The 17,481-nt window shown below is 38.3% G+C and overlaps 1 protein-coding gene across 2 annotated transcripts in view; it reads right to left on the bottom strand.

The window, feature by feature from the left end:
• PDE1A (phosphodiesterase 1A) overlaps positions 1 to 174 on the bottom strand; it is a 395,971-nt gene extending 395,797 nt beyond the window's left edge. Inside the window, exon 1 of one of the 2 annotated variants that reach the window (XM_070802671.1) lies at positions 88 to 174. In XM_070802671.1, coding sequence (XP_070658772.1) covers positions 88 to 170 — 83 coding nt within the window. In that variant the 5' untranslated portion in view covers positions 171 to 174. The remainder of the gene's footprint in view (positions 1 to 87) is intronic. The other variant, XM_019969756.2, reaches the window with a different exon arrangement.
• Positions 175 to 17,481: the final 17,307 nt, after the last annotated feature.

The following is a 17,481-nucleotide window of genomic DNA, read 5'->3' as shown; positions in this document are numbered from 1 at the left end:
GCTGTTGACTTTGACAGGCATATCCACTGTTCACCACATCACCCACCCCCCTTTCAAGCAGACAGCAGTATAAACAGATCCTCTGACCTCACAGAAACAATCGGCACATGTGAGCCTGCTACTGTACTACTGACCGACTGAGCGTTCCAGCTCTCCCCAAAGCAGCTCATCTGTTACTGTTCCATGCACCGAAGCACATCAGAATTCCTACAGTTTCTGAGATCTATTATTCAAAACAGAAACATGAATGACTTTTAGCGCACCAGAAGAAGCTGAATTCCTCTCTACCAACGGAAGGAGGGCTGGATGTAATAAGAAAACAGATGGCAGGAACCAGTATCTGCAGCACCACCCTGAGAAAAAAGTGGCTGGTTTAAATGCCAAGGTTTTTGTCTCTCAGTTGATCTGGAATTTAAAGAGTTAAAAATATACAAGGCTCTAATGATAAATTCAACAAATATTAATGACAACAATGAGAAAAATAACATAAGAGCCATACAGAAGACAGACCACAGAGCTCCACAGGTTGTTACTGAAAAACAGATGTACACCGATGATGCTCCAATCATGCTTATTCACCTTCTCCTAGCAACTCTACACAGTAGGTAACTGCCAATTTAACAAGTGGAAAACACAGCAGCTGCACACAGACTCTTCAGTGAGTCCCTTGGGGATTAAAAACTAAATAAATAAGAGAAAACTAACGTGTATGCTTGTGTGCATGTGTTGAAGGGAAAGAAGGGTAGGGGGAGTAGCGGGGGAAGAGAAGATGGAGAAGAAGAGAGAAAACGATGCTGTGCTGCTTGTGCATTTCAGAAGAAAAACGAGAGAAAGTGTACATAAAATAATCAGAACTGAGTCATCTGCCAAATTCCCAACACATGGTGAGCTTTCTTTGAAACAAGCACAGACCTTGAGTATGGGCTTCAAAACAGCTATTGCTATATGCAAGCTGCTAAGAAAAATATACTTAAAAGCAATACCTCTTTTTGTTTGTTTAGAGACACAAATGTAGTTTTATTCCTCGCTGCAAGAAAGCTTGTCTGTTATCCTAAGGTTTAAGGTAGCGATATTCACAGGCAGTAGATAAGTAACAATATCTAATATTTATTGAGTACTTACTATGTGTCACACACTGTTCCCAGTACCTAAGAGTATTACTTTTTCAAATTCTTATAAAAAGTCTATGAGGTAGGTAATATTTCCACTTAATAGTTGAGAAAACTGAGAAATAAAGACAGTCCTCAGATTTAAACGCCTGAGCGACTTCACTTTCACTTTCAGATTTAAATCCAATCCTTTAAAATAAGCACTATGATTTTACTGTCAAAGAAACCTTCCACTATAAACCTACTATGTCTAAGACACTGACCACAACTAGTAGTTAAAGTTGTAATATGAACAGTAGTATGTGCGTGCTGATCACTTCAGTCGTGTCCGACTCTTTGCAACCCCATGGACTGTAGCCTACCAGGCTTCTCCGTCCATGGGATTCTCCAGACAAGAATACTGGAGTGGGTTGCCATTTCCTTCTCCTATGAACAGTAGACCCTTGAACAACTCAGGGGCTAGGGGCGCCAACCCAGCCCTCAGTGGAAAATCTGCATCTAAATTGCAATCAGCCCGCCATACGCATTGTTCCCCACATCTGTCTTCACTATTCTTCAGTATCCACAGTTCCCCATCAGCAGATTGTATTGAAGGAGGAAACAGAACAGGCTAATCTTGGGCCAGACTGTGGACTTTGAGCTATATGCCCAGTATCTATGGAAACGACACAACCAAATGGAAAACCAGACCCCCAGAAGGAAGAGCCCCAGGGCTCTCCATAGCCTAAAAGAATACCCTGATTATCTGTGTAACCAAATAGAATCATACATTATATTATGCTTATTGGGGTATGACCCCAGGCCTATTGAAAATTGCCCACTGTTAACTATCTAGGCTTAAAGCATATGAATCACGGGTTAACTTTGAATGTCATGGAATTTGGAGAGGTGGGTTTGTGCACATACACTTAGGGTGTATAAGGTTTTCACAAAAACTAGTGCAGGTCCTTGGCTAAGAGGAGACTCTGCCTTGGGCCCGCCGGTGTAATAAGGTGCACTCCACTATCTGCATTGTCCTTCTGAGTAGTTTGTTTCCCAGAACACATGGCTACAACAGTGTAGTAGTACTGTATTAACTGTTGAAAAACATCCATATATAAGCACACCCACACAGGTTCAAACATGTGTTGTTCAAGGGTCAGCTGTAGAAAAAAAGAAAAAAAAGGATCTTTGAATTTCCCTCTGATTAACAAGTTAGAAGAGATGGTTTTTCAACGCTACTCAGAGAACGGTCCACATATCTTGTCTGAGTTCCTGTGGTAACTCAAAGGGTAATTTTCACCATGTCCTGAGCCCCTGACATACTGCAAATGAAGAAAGAGAATGTCCTCAATTTATCTCACAGAGAATGTCCTCAGGAACCTACTGAGGTGGCAACCAACCTTGATTTCCAAGTGGAACAATCATCTACAAAATAAAAAGTGAGGGCGTCTACCTCAGAAATCTGAGGAGAACAGGAGATGCTTCCTCAAACAGCTCCACTGTTAAAATGGACTGATGCCAGTATCACATCTTCCAGGGATACTGGCCAGCGAGCTGTGCTGAAGTTTGCTGCTGCCACCGAGGCCACTCCTATTACTGGCCGCCTTTCCACAGCCACGGCTTCAGGAGGCTACCAATCCCAGGGCTGACCACCAGCCTCTGAGGTTCTTATGTGAACTCGCCCATGTCGCCCTGGATGACACACTCTCCTCTGCACCATGTGGACATGGCCAGCACCTCCAGAGGGCAATGGGGAGCCCGCTTGGGGGTCTGACGAAACAGACTCTGGCCCGGAAAGTTCTGCGCATGTGCGGAAGGATCATTTGTCAACAATCCTGAGAGGTCAGCCGGGCCTCGACTTCCAGAGAGACCCGGAAGAGACGGTCTGGAAAGGCTGTGACCAATGGGGAGTTGCAGCACCCCGACTCACTGCTACTGCATCCGAGGTCACAGACGCGTCTGAAAGTGTTAGTGTCCTCTGTGCCCACCCAGCAGCTCCCCACTGCAGACGAGCCTCAGTGCCAGCAATGACTGTGTGCGGCCCCGCCATTCTGACTACTGGACGGGTAGGAATAATCACTGAGTGGGCTTACGCTGTTCTCCCCCAGACTCTTAAACACGGGATAGAAATAATGTTGACGGAATAAACGGTTTCTAGGGAAGAAAAAAAAAAGGTTAAATCAAGTGAAACCTCAGTTTTCCTCTCTCTGAAAAGCTATTTCCTGAACTTGACCTGAATTTAATGTCTTTAGCTAGCAGACAGCTTTACACAATCACAGCCTCACTTTTATGAGCAGTTACCAGAGTTGTCAGAAGTAAGTTAGTCTTTTCTCTGAAAGCACTGATTTTACCTTCATTGTGCCTTCATTTATAATTGTAGCTACATTCACGTAATAATCTCTTATCTGATTTTGTTATAATGAGATAGTCAACAAACATCTGAATTCAGCTCTCAAAGATGAATCACAGTGAAAATATCCATAAAAAGCAAGTACTCCACCACTATTATTTTATGAGCCAAGATAAAGTCCTTGAGGCTACAAGTGATTTTTCGAATCATGCCTTGAAATTTCAAGCCTTCACATTGGCCAGCTCACCAATAATATTGCAATGTAAAGAGTGAGGTCTATTCTAGTCAAGTACTTGGTGAATGCTATCTCCTCATTAAAATTAGCAGCAGCAGCCCTTTGCTTTCAATAAGTCACTTCTATCATATATTGAATTGATGTTTAAGAACTCACACTATATTGATTACATACTTAAAACACAATAATGCTTAATATTGCCTTAAATTTTCATAAAATAAAATTTTGAATAAGCTACATAAAATAGCTTATTATTTAAATACTTGGCTAAAATAATCTTCAGCCTTAAACATCATCAAAAGCTATTTCTGTCAATATACAAAATTCAAAACAGTTTTATTTTCTAATTTGTAACTATTGTCTGCAAGTTATACTAATGAAATAAAAAAAAATATCACATTGAAGAGAACAGAGCAGAATATAGGGAATAGTATATAACTTTTTTCTAATTAATATGTTGAGAAAATTTTGAAATATTCCATTTGTAAAATTCAGTTCAGTTCAGTTCAGTCACTCAGTCGTGTCCAACTCTTTGCAACCCCATGAATCGCAGCTCGCCAAGCCTCCCTGTCCATCACCAACTCCCGGAGTTCACTCAGACTCATGTCCATTGAGTCAGTGATGCCATCCAGCCATCTCATCCTCTGTCATCCCCTTCTCCTCCTGCCCCTAATCCCTCCCAGCATCAGTCTTTTCCAATGAGTCAACTCTTCGCATGAGGTAGCCAAAGTACTGGAGTTTCAGCTTTAGCATCATTCCTTCCAAAGAAATCCCAGGGCTGAGCTCCTTCAGAATGGACTGGTTGGAACTCCTTGCAGTCCACTTAAACTAAATCAAAAAATTTGACTTGAGAAAAAGAAATAAGACAACAAGAATGGATTCTAAGAAATTAAAATATGCTTGCCAAAACAAAACATTCAATGTTAGTTCTGAAAGGAATTTAGAAAATAGTCCTGAATATAAGACAAAAATTGATCTAATATGTCTCTTATTTCAGGTGTTTCATCTCTTACTTTAACTCTGTATTCACATAAATTATCTCTATTATAAGAAGAAGTTCCTTTATTCTTATTACCTAATACTTAATACTTTGGCCACCTCACGCAAAGAGTTGACTCATTGGAAAAGACCCTGATGCTGGGAGGGATTGGGGGCAGGAGGAGAAGGGGATGACAGAGGATGAGATGGCTGGATGGCATCACCAACTTGATGGACATGAGTTTAGGTAAACTCTGGGAGTTGGTGATGGACAGGGAGGCCTGGCGTGCTGCGATTCATGGGGTCACAAAGAGTCGGACATGACTGAGCGACTGAACTGAACTGAATACTTAATTGGAATGCTGACAGAATTTATAGAATGATTTTTTCAGTATCTTTTGATGTCAAAATATAATACAGCATAAACTGTGGATCCAATTTTAAACTTACAATTCAACATCCAGCAAACTATAATGACAAAGATAAATGATGACATTCAGAAGCACCAAATTCAAAAACCATATCACTCAAATACTTTTCTAAAATATTGCATGAGTCAGTATACTTGAAAATCAAAAAAGTGATTAGTGACAAAAATCAGAGGCATGTACCTAACCTAGCCATGGAGATTAAAAACAAAATCCCAGGTTTACATCTGTGAAAAATGGTTAAGAAGAAATTCATTCAAATTAAAACAAGAAACCAAAGGGATAGCTTCAAGAAAAAAAAAAAAAAGAATTAAATTTATCAAGAATTGCAATAAACTAAAAACATTAATTATTTTACTGATTAAATGAAAACATATTATTTTTAATTGACAAGAGAAAATCCAGAAAAAATATAAATTTTAATAATATGGCAGAAAATTTCCAGGCTAAAAAGTATTTTCAAATCTTGGAAAATAATAATAAATATAATTTTGAATGCAGAGGTAGGCCTATATAAAATGAAGGTGTCAAAATGAAGATGCACATATTAATAATAACAGAGTTTCAAATGCATAAAGCGAAAATAATGCTATTTTAATGAGAGGTAGACAAATTTACAATTACACTCAAATAGTCAGATATTTGACATTGCTCACTTAGAAACCAATAGAGAGAAACCCATTAAGGATATAAAATATCTGAACAACACTATCAATAGTCTTGCATAATTGACATTTATAGTATACTCCACTCAACACAGCAAAATACACATTATTTTAAAGTGCACACATTGAATATTTACCAAAAGAATCTCCATTCTGGGCCATAAAACAAGTCTCAAGAATATTAAAAAGACTCAAATCATACCAAGTAGGTTCTCTCACCCCAGTGGTACTAAATTAGATGTCACTAACAGAAAGTTCTCTGGAAAAATCCCCAAATACTTGGAAATTAAATAATATACTTTTAAATAATCCACAAGTCAAAGAAGAAAATGACAGGGACAGAAAAAAGTATTTTGAACTGAATGAAGGTGAAAACACAACATGTTAAAATCTATGAGATGATGTAGCTCAAGCAGTACTTATAGGAAACTTTACAGCATTATGTCAGTATATTAGAAATAAACAAAGCTCCTCTATTAGTGACTTCTGGATCCACATTAAAAAACTTGAAGAGAAAGAGAAACTTAAACACAAAATAAGTTTAAAAAAATAAAATGAATATCAGAGCAGACATCAATAAAATAGACAAAAAACAATAGAGACAACAATGAAATAAAAAGTTGGCTTTTTGAGAAGATCAATAAAATTGCTATATCTTATTAATAAATAAAATGGTAAGAGCTGTTATGGTTCTGAGATGTCACCATTTATACAAGCTGTCATGTAAGCCTACAACAGCTTGCTGGATGCTGATAGAAGATGTTCTTGGGTCAGGGACAAAGAGTGTTTATAGTGGCAAAAAAAAACACGTTAACTTCCAATTAACTGAAAAATGGGTAGATGTTGGCATAGTCACAAAATGGGATACAATATGGCAATGAAAATGTATGATTTTCAGCTAAAAAAAACTATCCACATGGATATATCTCAAATAAATGTTGAGAAAAAAATCAAGTCCAGTTAGAATTTGCTGCTGCTGTTGCTGCTGCTGCTAAGTCGCTTCAGTCGTGTCCGACTCTGTGCAACCCCATAGAGGGCAGCCCACCAGGCTCCCCCGTCCCTGGGATTCTCCAGGCAAGAATACTGGAGTGGGTTGCCATTTCCTGCTCCAGTGCATGAAAGTGAAAAGTGAAAGAAGTCGCTTAGTTGTGTCCTACTCTTAATGACCCCATGGACTGCAGCCTACCAGGCTCCTCCATCCATGGGATTTTCCAGGCAAGAGTACTGGAGTGGGGTGCCATTGCCTTCTCCGAGTTAGAATTTAAACTGCATAAATATTTGTTTTTAACTAATTGAGAAATACTTATGTACTTAGTAAAAGTTTTTAAAACTGCATAAAGATGATAAACTTAGATAATGGTAATCTCTAAGAAGAAGATAGGGGATGCTGTTGAGGTAAAAACTATAAGGTCAACTGTTCTGGAAGTATTTTATTCCTTAAGCAGGTGTAAATATGAAGGTTTATGGGTAATATCTTTATACTTTTAGCATTTATGCAATATTAATTTTAAAATTGTTTTAAATCTCTAAGGGAAAATATCTGAATGAAAAACCATGATTAGATAATAAAATATGAAATTATTCAAAGTTAATTAATGACATATAAGAAAAAAAACCTCCAGAAGCTCTTAATAATTGGGATATTTTCTTTTGGATAGTCATCAGTCATTCAGTCGCTAAATTCTATCTGACTCTTTTTACCTCATGGACTAAGCATACCAGGCTTCCCTGTCCACCATCTCCTGGAGTTTGCTTAAATCACGCATATTGGGTGAGTGATGCCATCCAGCCATCTTATCCTCTATCATCTCCTTCTCCTCCTCTGCTCAATTTTTACCAGCATCAGGGTCTTTTCCAGTGAGTCAGCTCTTTGCAGAGAAGGCAATGGCACCCCACTCCAGTACTCTTGCCTGGAAAATCCCATGGATGGAGGAGCCTGGTAGACTGCAGTCCATGGGGTCGCTGAGAGTCGGACACGACTGAGCGACTTCACTTTCACTTTTCACTTTCATGCACTGGAGAAGGAAATGGCAACCTGCTCCAGTGTTCTTGCCTGGAGAATCCCAGGGACGGGGGAGCCTGGTGGGCTGCCAGACGTCTATGGGGTCGCACAGAGTCGGGCACGACTAAAGCGACTTAGCAGCAGTAGCAGCAGCAGCAGCTCTTTGTATCAAGTGGCCAAAGTATTGGAGCTTCAGCTTCAGCATCAGTCCTTCCAATGAATATTCAGGATTTCCTTTAGGATTGACTAGTTTGATCTCCTTGCTGTTCAAGGAACTCTCAAAAGTCTTCTCCAGCGCAGTTTGAAAGCATCAGTTCTTTGGTGCTCAACCTTCTTTAAGGTCCAGCTCTCAAAGCTGCACATGACTACTGGAAAAACCATAAATCTGACTGTACAGACCTTTGTCAGCAAAGTGATGTCTCTGCTTTTTAATATGCTGTCTAGGTTGGTAATAGCTTTTCTTCCAAGGAGCAAGTGTTTTAATTTGATGGCTGCAGTCATTGCTACAGTGATACTGAAACCTAAGAAAATAAAACCTGTCACTGTTTCTACTTTTTCCCCAGCTATTTGCCATGAAGTGATGGGACCAGATGCCATGATCTTAGTCTTTTGAATGTTGAATTTTAAGCCAGCTTTTTCACTCTCCTCTTTAATCCTCATCAAGGAGCTCTTTAGTTCCTCTTCACTTTCTGCAATTAGACTGGTATTATCTGCATATATGAGGATGTTAATATTTCTTCTGGCAATCTTGATTCCAGCCTGTGATTCATCCAGCCAGGCATTTGCCATGATGTACTCTACCTCTAAGTTAAATAAGCAAGTTGACAATATATGCCTTGACATATTCCTTTCCCAATTTGGAACCAGTCCATTGTTCCATGTCTGGATCTAACTGTTGTTTCTTTGACCTACATACAGGTTTCTCAGGAGACAGGTAAGATGGCCTGGTATTCTCATATCTTTAAGAATTTTTCACAGCTTGTTATGATCCACAAAGTCAAAGCTTTTAGCATAGTCAATGAAGCAGAAGTAGATATTTTTTGGAATTCCCTTGCTTTCTCCATGATCCAACAGATGCTGGCAATCTGGTTCCTCTGCCTTTTCTAAATCCAGCTTGTAAATCTGGAAATTCTCAGTTCACATACTTCTGAAGCCTAGCTTGAAAGATTTTGAGCATTAGCTTGGTGGCTTGTGAAATGAGTGCAACTGTATGGTAATTTGAATATTCTTTGGCATTCCTTTCTTTGGGATTGGAATGAAAACTGGCCTTTTCCAGTCCTGTGAACACTGCTGAATTTTCCAAATTTGCTGGCATATTGAGTGCAGCACTTTAAGAGCAATATCTTTTAGGATTTTAACTAGCTCAGCTGAAATTCCATCACCTACACTATCTGTGTTCATAGTAATGCTTCCGAAGGTCCACTTGACTTCACACTCCAGTGTCTGGCTCTACATGAGAGACCATCTCATGGAAGTTACAAACCATCATGGTTATCTAGGTCATTAAGACCTTTTTTGTACAGTTCTATGTATTCCTATGGCCTCTTCTTAATCTCTTCTGCTTCTGCTAGGTCCATACCATTTCTGTCCTTTATTGTGCCCGTCCTTGCATGAAATGTTCATTTAGTATCTCCAATTTAGTATCTCCAACTAGAGATCTCTAGTCTTTCACATTCTATTGTTTTTTCTATTTCTTTGCATTATTCATGTAGTAAGGCTTTCTTATTTCTCCTTGCTCTTCTCTGGAACTCTGCATTCAGTATCTTTCCCTTTCTCCTTTGCCTTTTACTTATTTTCTCAGCTTTTTGTAAGTCCTCCTCAGACAACCATTTTGCCTTCTTGCATTGCATTTTCTTTGGGATGGTTTTGGTCACCCACCGCATGTTCAAAATTACAGGAGTAGACTGGTATAGAAAAATACAAAGTTAGATTTCCTAGGTATCAACCAAAGAGAAATAAAAAACATAAGTTCACACAAATACCTGCACACAAATGTTCATAGTAGAGTTCTTCATAATATTCAAAAAGTGGAAAAACCTCATATGTCCATCAACTGGTGTTATGATAAACCAAAATAAAGTAATACTATTTAACAATAAAGGGAACAAAATACTGGTACATGCTGCAAATCTATAAATCTTAAAACCATTTTTCTTAGAGAAAAAAAAAATCTGACAAGGCAAATCTGTAAAGTCAGAAAGTAGATTAATGTTTACCTAAGGCTGGGGGTAGGAAAGGGGATTATTTGTAAATGGACATGAGGGACATTATTGGAGTGATGAAAATGTTCCAAAGCTGGGTTACACTGAAGATTGCACTACTTGGTAAGTTCACTAAATATCTTGAAATGTATACTTAAAAGGGGTGAATTTTATAGTGTGCAAGTTGTTTAAAAAGAAAAAAAAATTCTATTTCTTTCTCAATGGGTCGTGAATATTTTCTACATCAATAATGTTTATATAATTATACAATTATTAGAATTCAACCTCTGGGCAAAATATAAATTATTTTATTATAGTTACAGAATAAAATATAAATGTTTTAAACCTTACTAAAATTGATAGTTTAGCTGGAAGATACAGGGGAAAAACCAGAGGGATGAGAGGTGGAAGAAAGTTTATAATCACAGATACACTCAGTTTATATTGAGGGATTTCAACAGTATTGTCTGAAGCTGATCAACTGAGACATAAAAGTTTAAGTGTAAACTTTTTACAGAAGTGTACATATAATACCCTACAATTATTACCAATAATATCTGAAAGTAATTATTAACATAAGATTAAGAAGAGAGGACAGTTTCCAGGTCTCTCAGAGTATGAAGAAAATAAGTAACATTTGATATTGAGATATCAAAATATCTAGATTTGAGTTCCATAAATATGGAATTGATCACCAGAGGGAAGTAAATGAAAATTGAAGGTGGTTACTAATGAAGAGTAGAACTTGTAGTATAGGAAAGTCAGTGGAAATTTTGATATTAATGTGTAATTTTCTGTATTTGATTTTTGTTACTATGCTCAGATACTACATAATAAAAACTAAAGGAGATATTTGAATATATCTTTAGTACCCTATTGACACACTCCACTCAAGTTTAAAAATTAACCTATCATCTATTGCAAACCAGCTTTTCCTCCAAATTTCCATGTAAACTGGCACTTTATTTTTAAATATTTACTGCTATTTTTATTTTGCTCTTTTGTATTTTTTTGTATAACTTCAATTTTATACAATAGTTATATATATATTTTTAATATTCAGGAAAATTTGTTCTTGGTTCCTACGTATCCTTCATGTCCCACTCCCACTCTCCAAGTACTTTCAGTTCTGTGCCTGACTTTGAGTAACAACTCAATATTAACCCCTTCTTGCCATTCTCTCTACCACAACCTGATCGGAGTCATCTTTACCCAACAGCCATTCAGTTCAGTTCAGTTCAGTTCAGTCACTCAGTCGTGTCCAACTCTTTGCGACCCCATGAATCACAGCACTCCAGGCCTTCCTGTCCATCACCAACTCCCAGAGTTTACCCAAACTCATGTGCATCGAGTCAGTGATGCCATCCAGCCATCTCATCCTCTGCCATCCCCTTCTAGATCCCTCCTAAGTGATTCATCTTAACTGCTGCTTTGATCGCATGATGCCCTGCCCACAAACTTTCTCAGGTTGTCCATTGGTTGGCAATAGACTTAAAATTCTTTCTTCTCAGGCCCTTTCCTTTTTATATTTTCTTTAAAATGATTTTAAAATGGATAGTTTCATTTATATAGTTAAGACCATCTGCACATACATTTCATAGTTTCACTTACTTACTATGAAGAGCAGCATTTTGCACATCTCCTAAATATATAACTACATATAAAGTCACCAGGGAAGTACCAAATATAAAACTACATATCAATATTAAAGACAATTTTTACACAATACTAAAAAATGCAAAGCAAAAAAATGAAAGTTATCCATAACCCTTTGCTGGGGACCAGCCCCAGCTGATCCAGGGTATTCGAAGGAGAGACGGCCTAGGCGACTATTTATATGCTAATTAGAGATATAGAGAACAATAGAATGAAGATAGCTCAGTAGGAAAATTCAGTGGAGAAAAGAAGCTGAGTAGCTTGGTTTACGCGGGAGACCAATAAAACTTCAAGACAAGAAGTTTGCACCATTTACGTAGGCCGCAGGCGCCCTCTCGAATAGCGGAAGGTGCCTCACCCTAGACACCTTCTCGAGTGGGTCTTAGAAGCCCAGGCATAATTAGTAAGCGTGGTGGGTTCTGCACTCCAGATGGAGACTCAGCTGGAAGTTAAAGGGAAGAATGACATGGGGAGACCAAGCGTTGGTGAACAAGGCCTGTAGCTTTATTTTTAACAGGGGCTTTTATACCCTAAGTTACACATAGAGGATAATAGGGGATGCAAAGTCAGCAGTCTTTGATTCTTATCAAAAACCAAGGTTTCTTTCCTGCAAATTTATCGTATACAAATGGTTTAGGTGATTTACATCATCTTCTGGCCAGAAGGCCTACTAACATTTTATGACTCTTGACAAGGACTTATCAACAAAGACTTATTTTCTCTAAGAGTAATTATTTTAAGGTTTGGCACCATCTTCCAAAGATAAAATTGCATTCCTATAGGGCGGATGTGTAATGGGTTTACAACAAAGGAAAGAATTTATTACCTTAAGGGTCTAAAGTTACTAACACCAAGGCCACTACTTATTTTTCTCTATATACCAACTATTAATTAATACACATTCAAGGATACAATTCAGGGGATGTGAAAACTTGGCAACAAGCATTGACTCATCAATGAAATCCTTTACTAGTTTATTCTGACAGTTTTTAACTCTCTGAGAGGCTCTAAGCTATTTGAATATCTTAAGCTTCCCATGCCTCTGGAGGCTAGGAGACTGTAAACAATCGTATGCATAGCTGCAGGAGTCCGGGTAAACTTGTCAGGCGAGTTAGAGAGCCATCTGAGGGGTTTGGATTTAAACACTCCTAATTGCCCAGGAACTTTATTAATTGGAGCTGTAAGTTAACTCTTTGACAGAGAGAGAGCGAGATGGTGGTAGGGGACAGCCCCCAGTAAAGTCAGAGGTGAGAGCACAAAGCAATAAAGTAGGCAGACTCTGGTTTTTTGGGGGAAAATGCTCGAGAATATCCGGGCAGACTCCTGAGGCTCGATCCCGCCTTTGCGTATGCCGAGCCTCCTTCCTCATGACCTTTGTCATGAGCAGAATGCCTCACCAGCTCCCGGCAACCCTTAGAGAAAATAACCACTAAAAATTAGATTATGATATAGAAGTTTATAAGATTGTGTACTCCTTTATACTTTTAAAATTTTACCATAAACATTTTCCTATTACCTTAACTTTACTTCAAAATTGTCCATCTAACTGCTGCATAGTATACCATCATTAGATTGTACCATAATTTAGGCCATTCCCATTTATTTTTTACAATTTTCCTTTGTTTAAATAATCCACTAATGAACATTTTGGCATATCAGTGCTTTGTTGCATCCCTATTTCTTAAGATAAATTTGTAGAAAAAATTTATGTTGAGTTATAAATCTAGTATAATTTCCTTAACATTTATTCAAATGTATTCTCTCATCTGCAGTCTGTGAATGCTCCAATTTCAGAGTACCCTGACTAATAATGATAATAATTATCTACTTTTCTTTTGAATTATTACCAATATGATAAGCAAAAAATGTCTTTAATTTAAATTTGCTGTTGAGATTTTTTTGTACTAACTGTTTTGGGGTATTTTTTGGCTCTTTGTACCACTTTACCAAAATACTTGCTCTACTTTTTGTTCATTTTTCTCTTAGAAGGTTTACAATGTTTATTATTGATTTGTAAACATTCCTTATTTACATTTCTAGGGAAAACCACTAGACCGTTCAGGTATGATCTAAATCAAATCCCCTATGATTATATAGTGGAAGTTACAAACAGATTCAAGGGATTAGATCTGATAGACAGAGTGCCTGAAGAACTATGGATGGAGGTTCATGACATTGTACAGGAGGCAGTGATCAAGATCATCCCCAAGAAAAAGAAATACAAAAAGGCAAAATAGTTGTCCGAGGGGCCTTACAAATAGCTGAGAAAAGAAGAGAATCAAAAAACAAAGGAAAAAAGGAAATATATACCGATTTGAATGCAGAGTTCTAAAGAATAGCAAAAGAGAGATAAGAAAGCCTTCCCAAGTGATTAATGCAAAGAAATAGAGGAAAACAATAGAATGGAAAAGACTAGAGATCTCTTCAAGAAAATTAGAGATACGAAGGGAACATTTCATTCAAGGATGGGCACAATAAAGGACAAAAACAGTATGGACCTAACAAAAGCAGAAGATGCTAAGAAGAGGTGAAAACAATACACAGAAGAACTATACAAAAAAGATCTTAATGACCCAGATAACCACGATGGAGTGATCACTCACCTAGAACCAGACATCCTGGAATGCGAAGTCAAGTGGGCCTTAGAAAGCATCACTATGAACAAAGCTTGTGAATGTGATGGAATTCCAGTTGAGCTATTTCAAATCCTAAAAGATGATGCTGTGAAAGTGCTGCACTCAATATGCCAGCAAATTTGGAGAACTCAGCAGTGGACACAGGACTGGAAAACGTCAGTTTTCATTCCAATCCTAAAGAAAGGCAATGCCAAAGAATGCTCAGACTACTGCACAATCGCACTCATCTCACATGCTAGCAAAGTAATGCTTAAAATTCTCCAAGCCAGGCTTCAACAGTACGTGAACCGTGAACTTTCAGATGTTCAAGCTGGATTTAGAAAAGGCAGTGGAACCAGAGGTCAAATTGCCAACATCTATTGGATGCTCAAAAAAGCAAGAGAATTCCATAAGAACACCTACTTCTGCTTTATTGACAACACCAAAGCCTTTGACTGTGTGGATCACAACAAACTGTGGAAAAGTCTTTGAGATGGGAATACCAGACCACCTTACCTGCCTCCTGAGAAATCTCTATGCAGATCAAGAAGCAACAATTAGAACTGGACTTGGAACAACAGACTGGTTCCAAATCGGGAATGGAGTACGTCAAGGCTGTATATTGTCACCCTGCTTTTTAAACTTACATTCAGAATACATCATGTGAAATCCTGGGCTGGATGAAGCACAAGCTGAAATCAAGATTGCTGGTAGAAGTATCAATAACCTCAGATACACAGATGACACCACTCTTATGGCAGAAAGTGAAGATTAACTAAAGAGCCTCTTGATGAAAGTGAAAGAGGAGAATGAAAAAGTTGGCTTAAAACTAACCATTCAGAAAGCTAAGATCATGGCAACTGGTCCCACCACTTCATGGCAAATAGTTGGGGAAACAGTGGAAACAGTGACAAACTTTATTTTGGGGGCTCCAAAATCACTACAGATGGTGACTGCAGCCATGAAATTAAAAGACACTTCCTCCTTGGAAGAAAAGGTATGGCCAACATAGACAGCATATTAAAAAGCAGAAACATTACTTTGACAACAAAGCTCCCTCTATGTCAAGGCTATGGTTTTTCCAGTAGTCATGTATGTATGTGAGAGTTGGACTCTAAAGAAAACTGAGTGCTGAGGAATTCATGCTTTTGAACTGTGGTGTTGGATAAGAGTCTTGAGAGCCCCTTTGTCTGCAAGGATATCCAACCAGTCAATCCTAAAGGAAACCAGCCCTGAATATTCATTGGAAGGACTGATGCTGAAGCTGAAGCTTCAATACTTTGGCCACCTGATGCGAAGAACTGACTCACTGGAAAAGACCCTGATGCTGGTGAGAGGGTAACAGGCAGGAAGGCCAGGGGTCTCCAAATGGAGGAAATAGGCTGCAAGTATCAGACATTTTTAATCTCTCTCTTAATCAGCAGGAAGAAACAAACTAGTGTTACATTTTTTTTCCCCTTCTCTATACAAACTTAAAAAAAGTTTTCTCTTAAAATTCTTTGTTTCCATAATGACACCTGATTCCACCTGAACTTAACTTTTCTCATACCTTGAGCTAACCAGTGCATTTTTCTTATGGAAATGTTTGTGTAAGCTATGTTGATGTACTTTGCATTTACCCCACACTCTGTCTTCAAGTCAGTTCTGCCTAAAGGCTCAGAACCGACTTGACAAACCAGTATGTTATACTCATACATTGTTCTCATCATCTATGTTGATGAAACTATATATTTGTATGGGAATCTGCCTTTCTTCAAGATCCATGTCAGTCGTTTTATGGCCCAGGATGACTCACCTGGTGCCAAGATTATCTCAAAATGCATCTTGTCAGTGAGGGACCTAGTGCCATTCTCTGAGTTTTGAAACATTTGCTTTCTTTAATTAGCAGACTGCTAGTAGCTATAGAACATCCAGCTAAAGACTAGCAGGGGGGTATTCTTTCTGCCCCCTTCTGATGTCGGGACTTCCCTGGTGGCTCAGACAGTAAAAGCATCTGCCTACAATGCAGTAGACCTGGGTTCGATTCCTGGGTTGTGAAGATCCCCTGGAGAAGGAAATGGCAACCCATTCCAGTATTTTTGCCTGGAAAATCCCATGGACGGAGGAGCCTGTCAGGCTACAGTCCATGGGGTCCAAAGAGTTGGACACGACTGAGCGACTTCACTTCCCTTCACTTCTTCTGATGTCTATGTCAGAAGCTTTCTCTATCTCTTTTATACTTTAATAAAACTTTATTACACAAAAGCTCTGATCAGTCAAGCCTCGTCTCTGGCCCCGGATAGAATTCTTCTCCTCCAGAGGCCAAGAATCCTGGCATCTTTCATCGTTCAGCCACAACCTTTCACTGGGAAAGATTGAGGAGAGGAGGAGAAGGGGATGACAGAGGATGAGGTTGTTGGATGGCATTTCCGACTCAATGGACTTGAGTTTGAGTAAGCTCCGGGAGCTGGCAATGGACAGGGAAGCCTGGTGTGCTGCAGTCCATGGGGCCGCAAAGAGTCGGACATGACTGAGCAACTGAACTGAACTGACATGTTCTTTAGGTATTTATATTAACCTCTGGTCTGTCGTGAATGTTTAGTGCATTTAGTGCATGCAAGTATTATTTTAGTTGACCTTGTGTAGTTTTCATTATATTTTTTGGTGTCAGTTTTCTATGTAGTCAGATCTGTCTGTCTCTTCTTTGTGTTTCTCCCATTGTTCTTTTGCCTTCCAGGTGTTCCCCCATATCAGTAGCAAATACTTAATGACTTCAATTTTATTCTAATTGATTGATAGTTTCATTTTATTTATTTAATAATTTTTATGGAATTTATGTGTGTTTACATGAAAAGCACACATCTAGCTATTTTTTCTCAAAGATTTCACCCAAAGTCCAAAACCATTTTTTGAATATTTTCTTCAGCTCTCACTGATTTGTATTGTGCCTTTTATCAAACATTTTATTTTTTAACACATACTAGTATTTTGTCCCTGAAGCGTCTGTACTATTTTATTGTTCTGTCTGCCTGATATATAAGTCTCACAGATAGTTACTAATAAGATATTGATGCATTTTAAACTATATTTAATAGATATTATTTTCAAATGCCTTTTCCAGGTATACATCTCTATCAATGTTGCATCAATATTTCAATAATTATGCTCATTTTATCAATAAGGAAACAGGTCGAAGAGATTGAACCCTATGGCTAGTACATGACAGAGTCAGAATTTAAATCTAGTATGTAATTCCAAACTGTGTGTGTGTGTTCACTTAC

Source organism: Bos indicus, chromosome 2 (genome assembly GCF_029378745.1).
Source record: "Bos indicus isolate NIAB-ARS_2022 breed Sahiwal x Tharparkar chromosome 2, NIAB-ARS_B.indTharparkar_mat_pri_1.0, whole genome shotgun sequence".
Classification (NCBI taxonomy): Eukaryota; Metazoa; Chordata; class Mammalia; order Artiodactyla; family Bovidae; genus Bos; species Bos indicus.
Note: the sequence above shows the minus strand (reverse complement) of the source record. Positions and strands in the feature narration are given on the sequence as shown.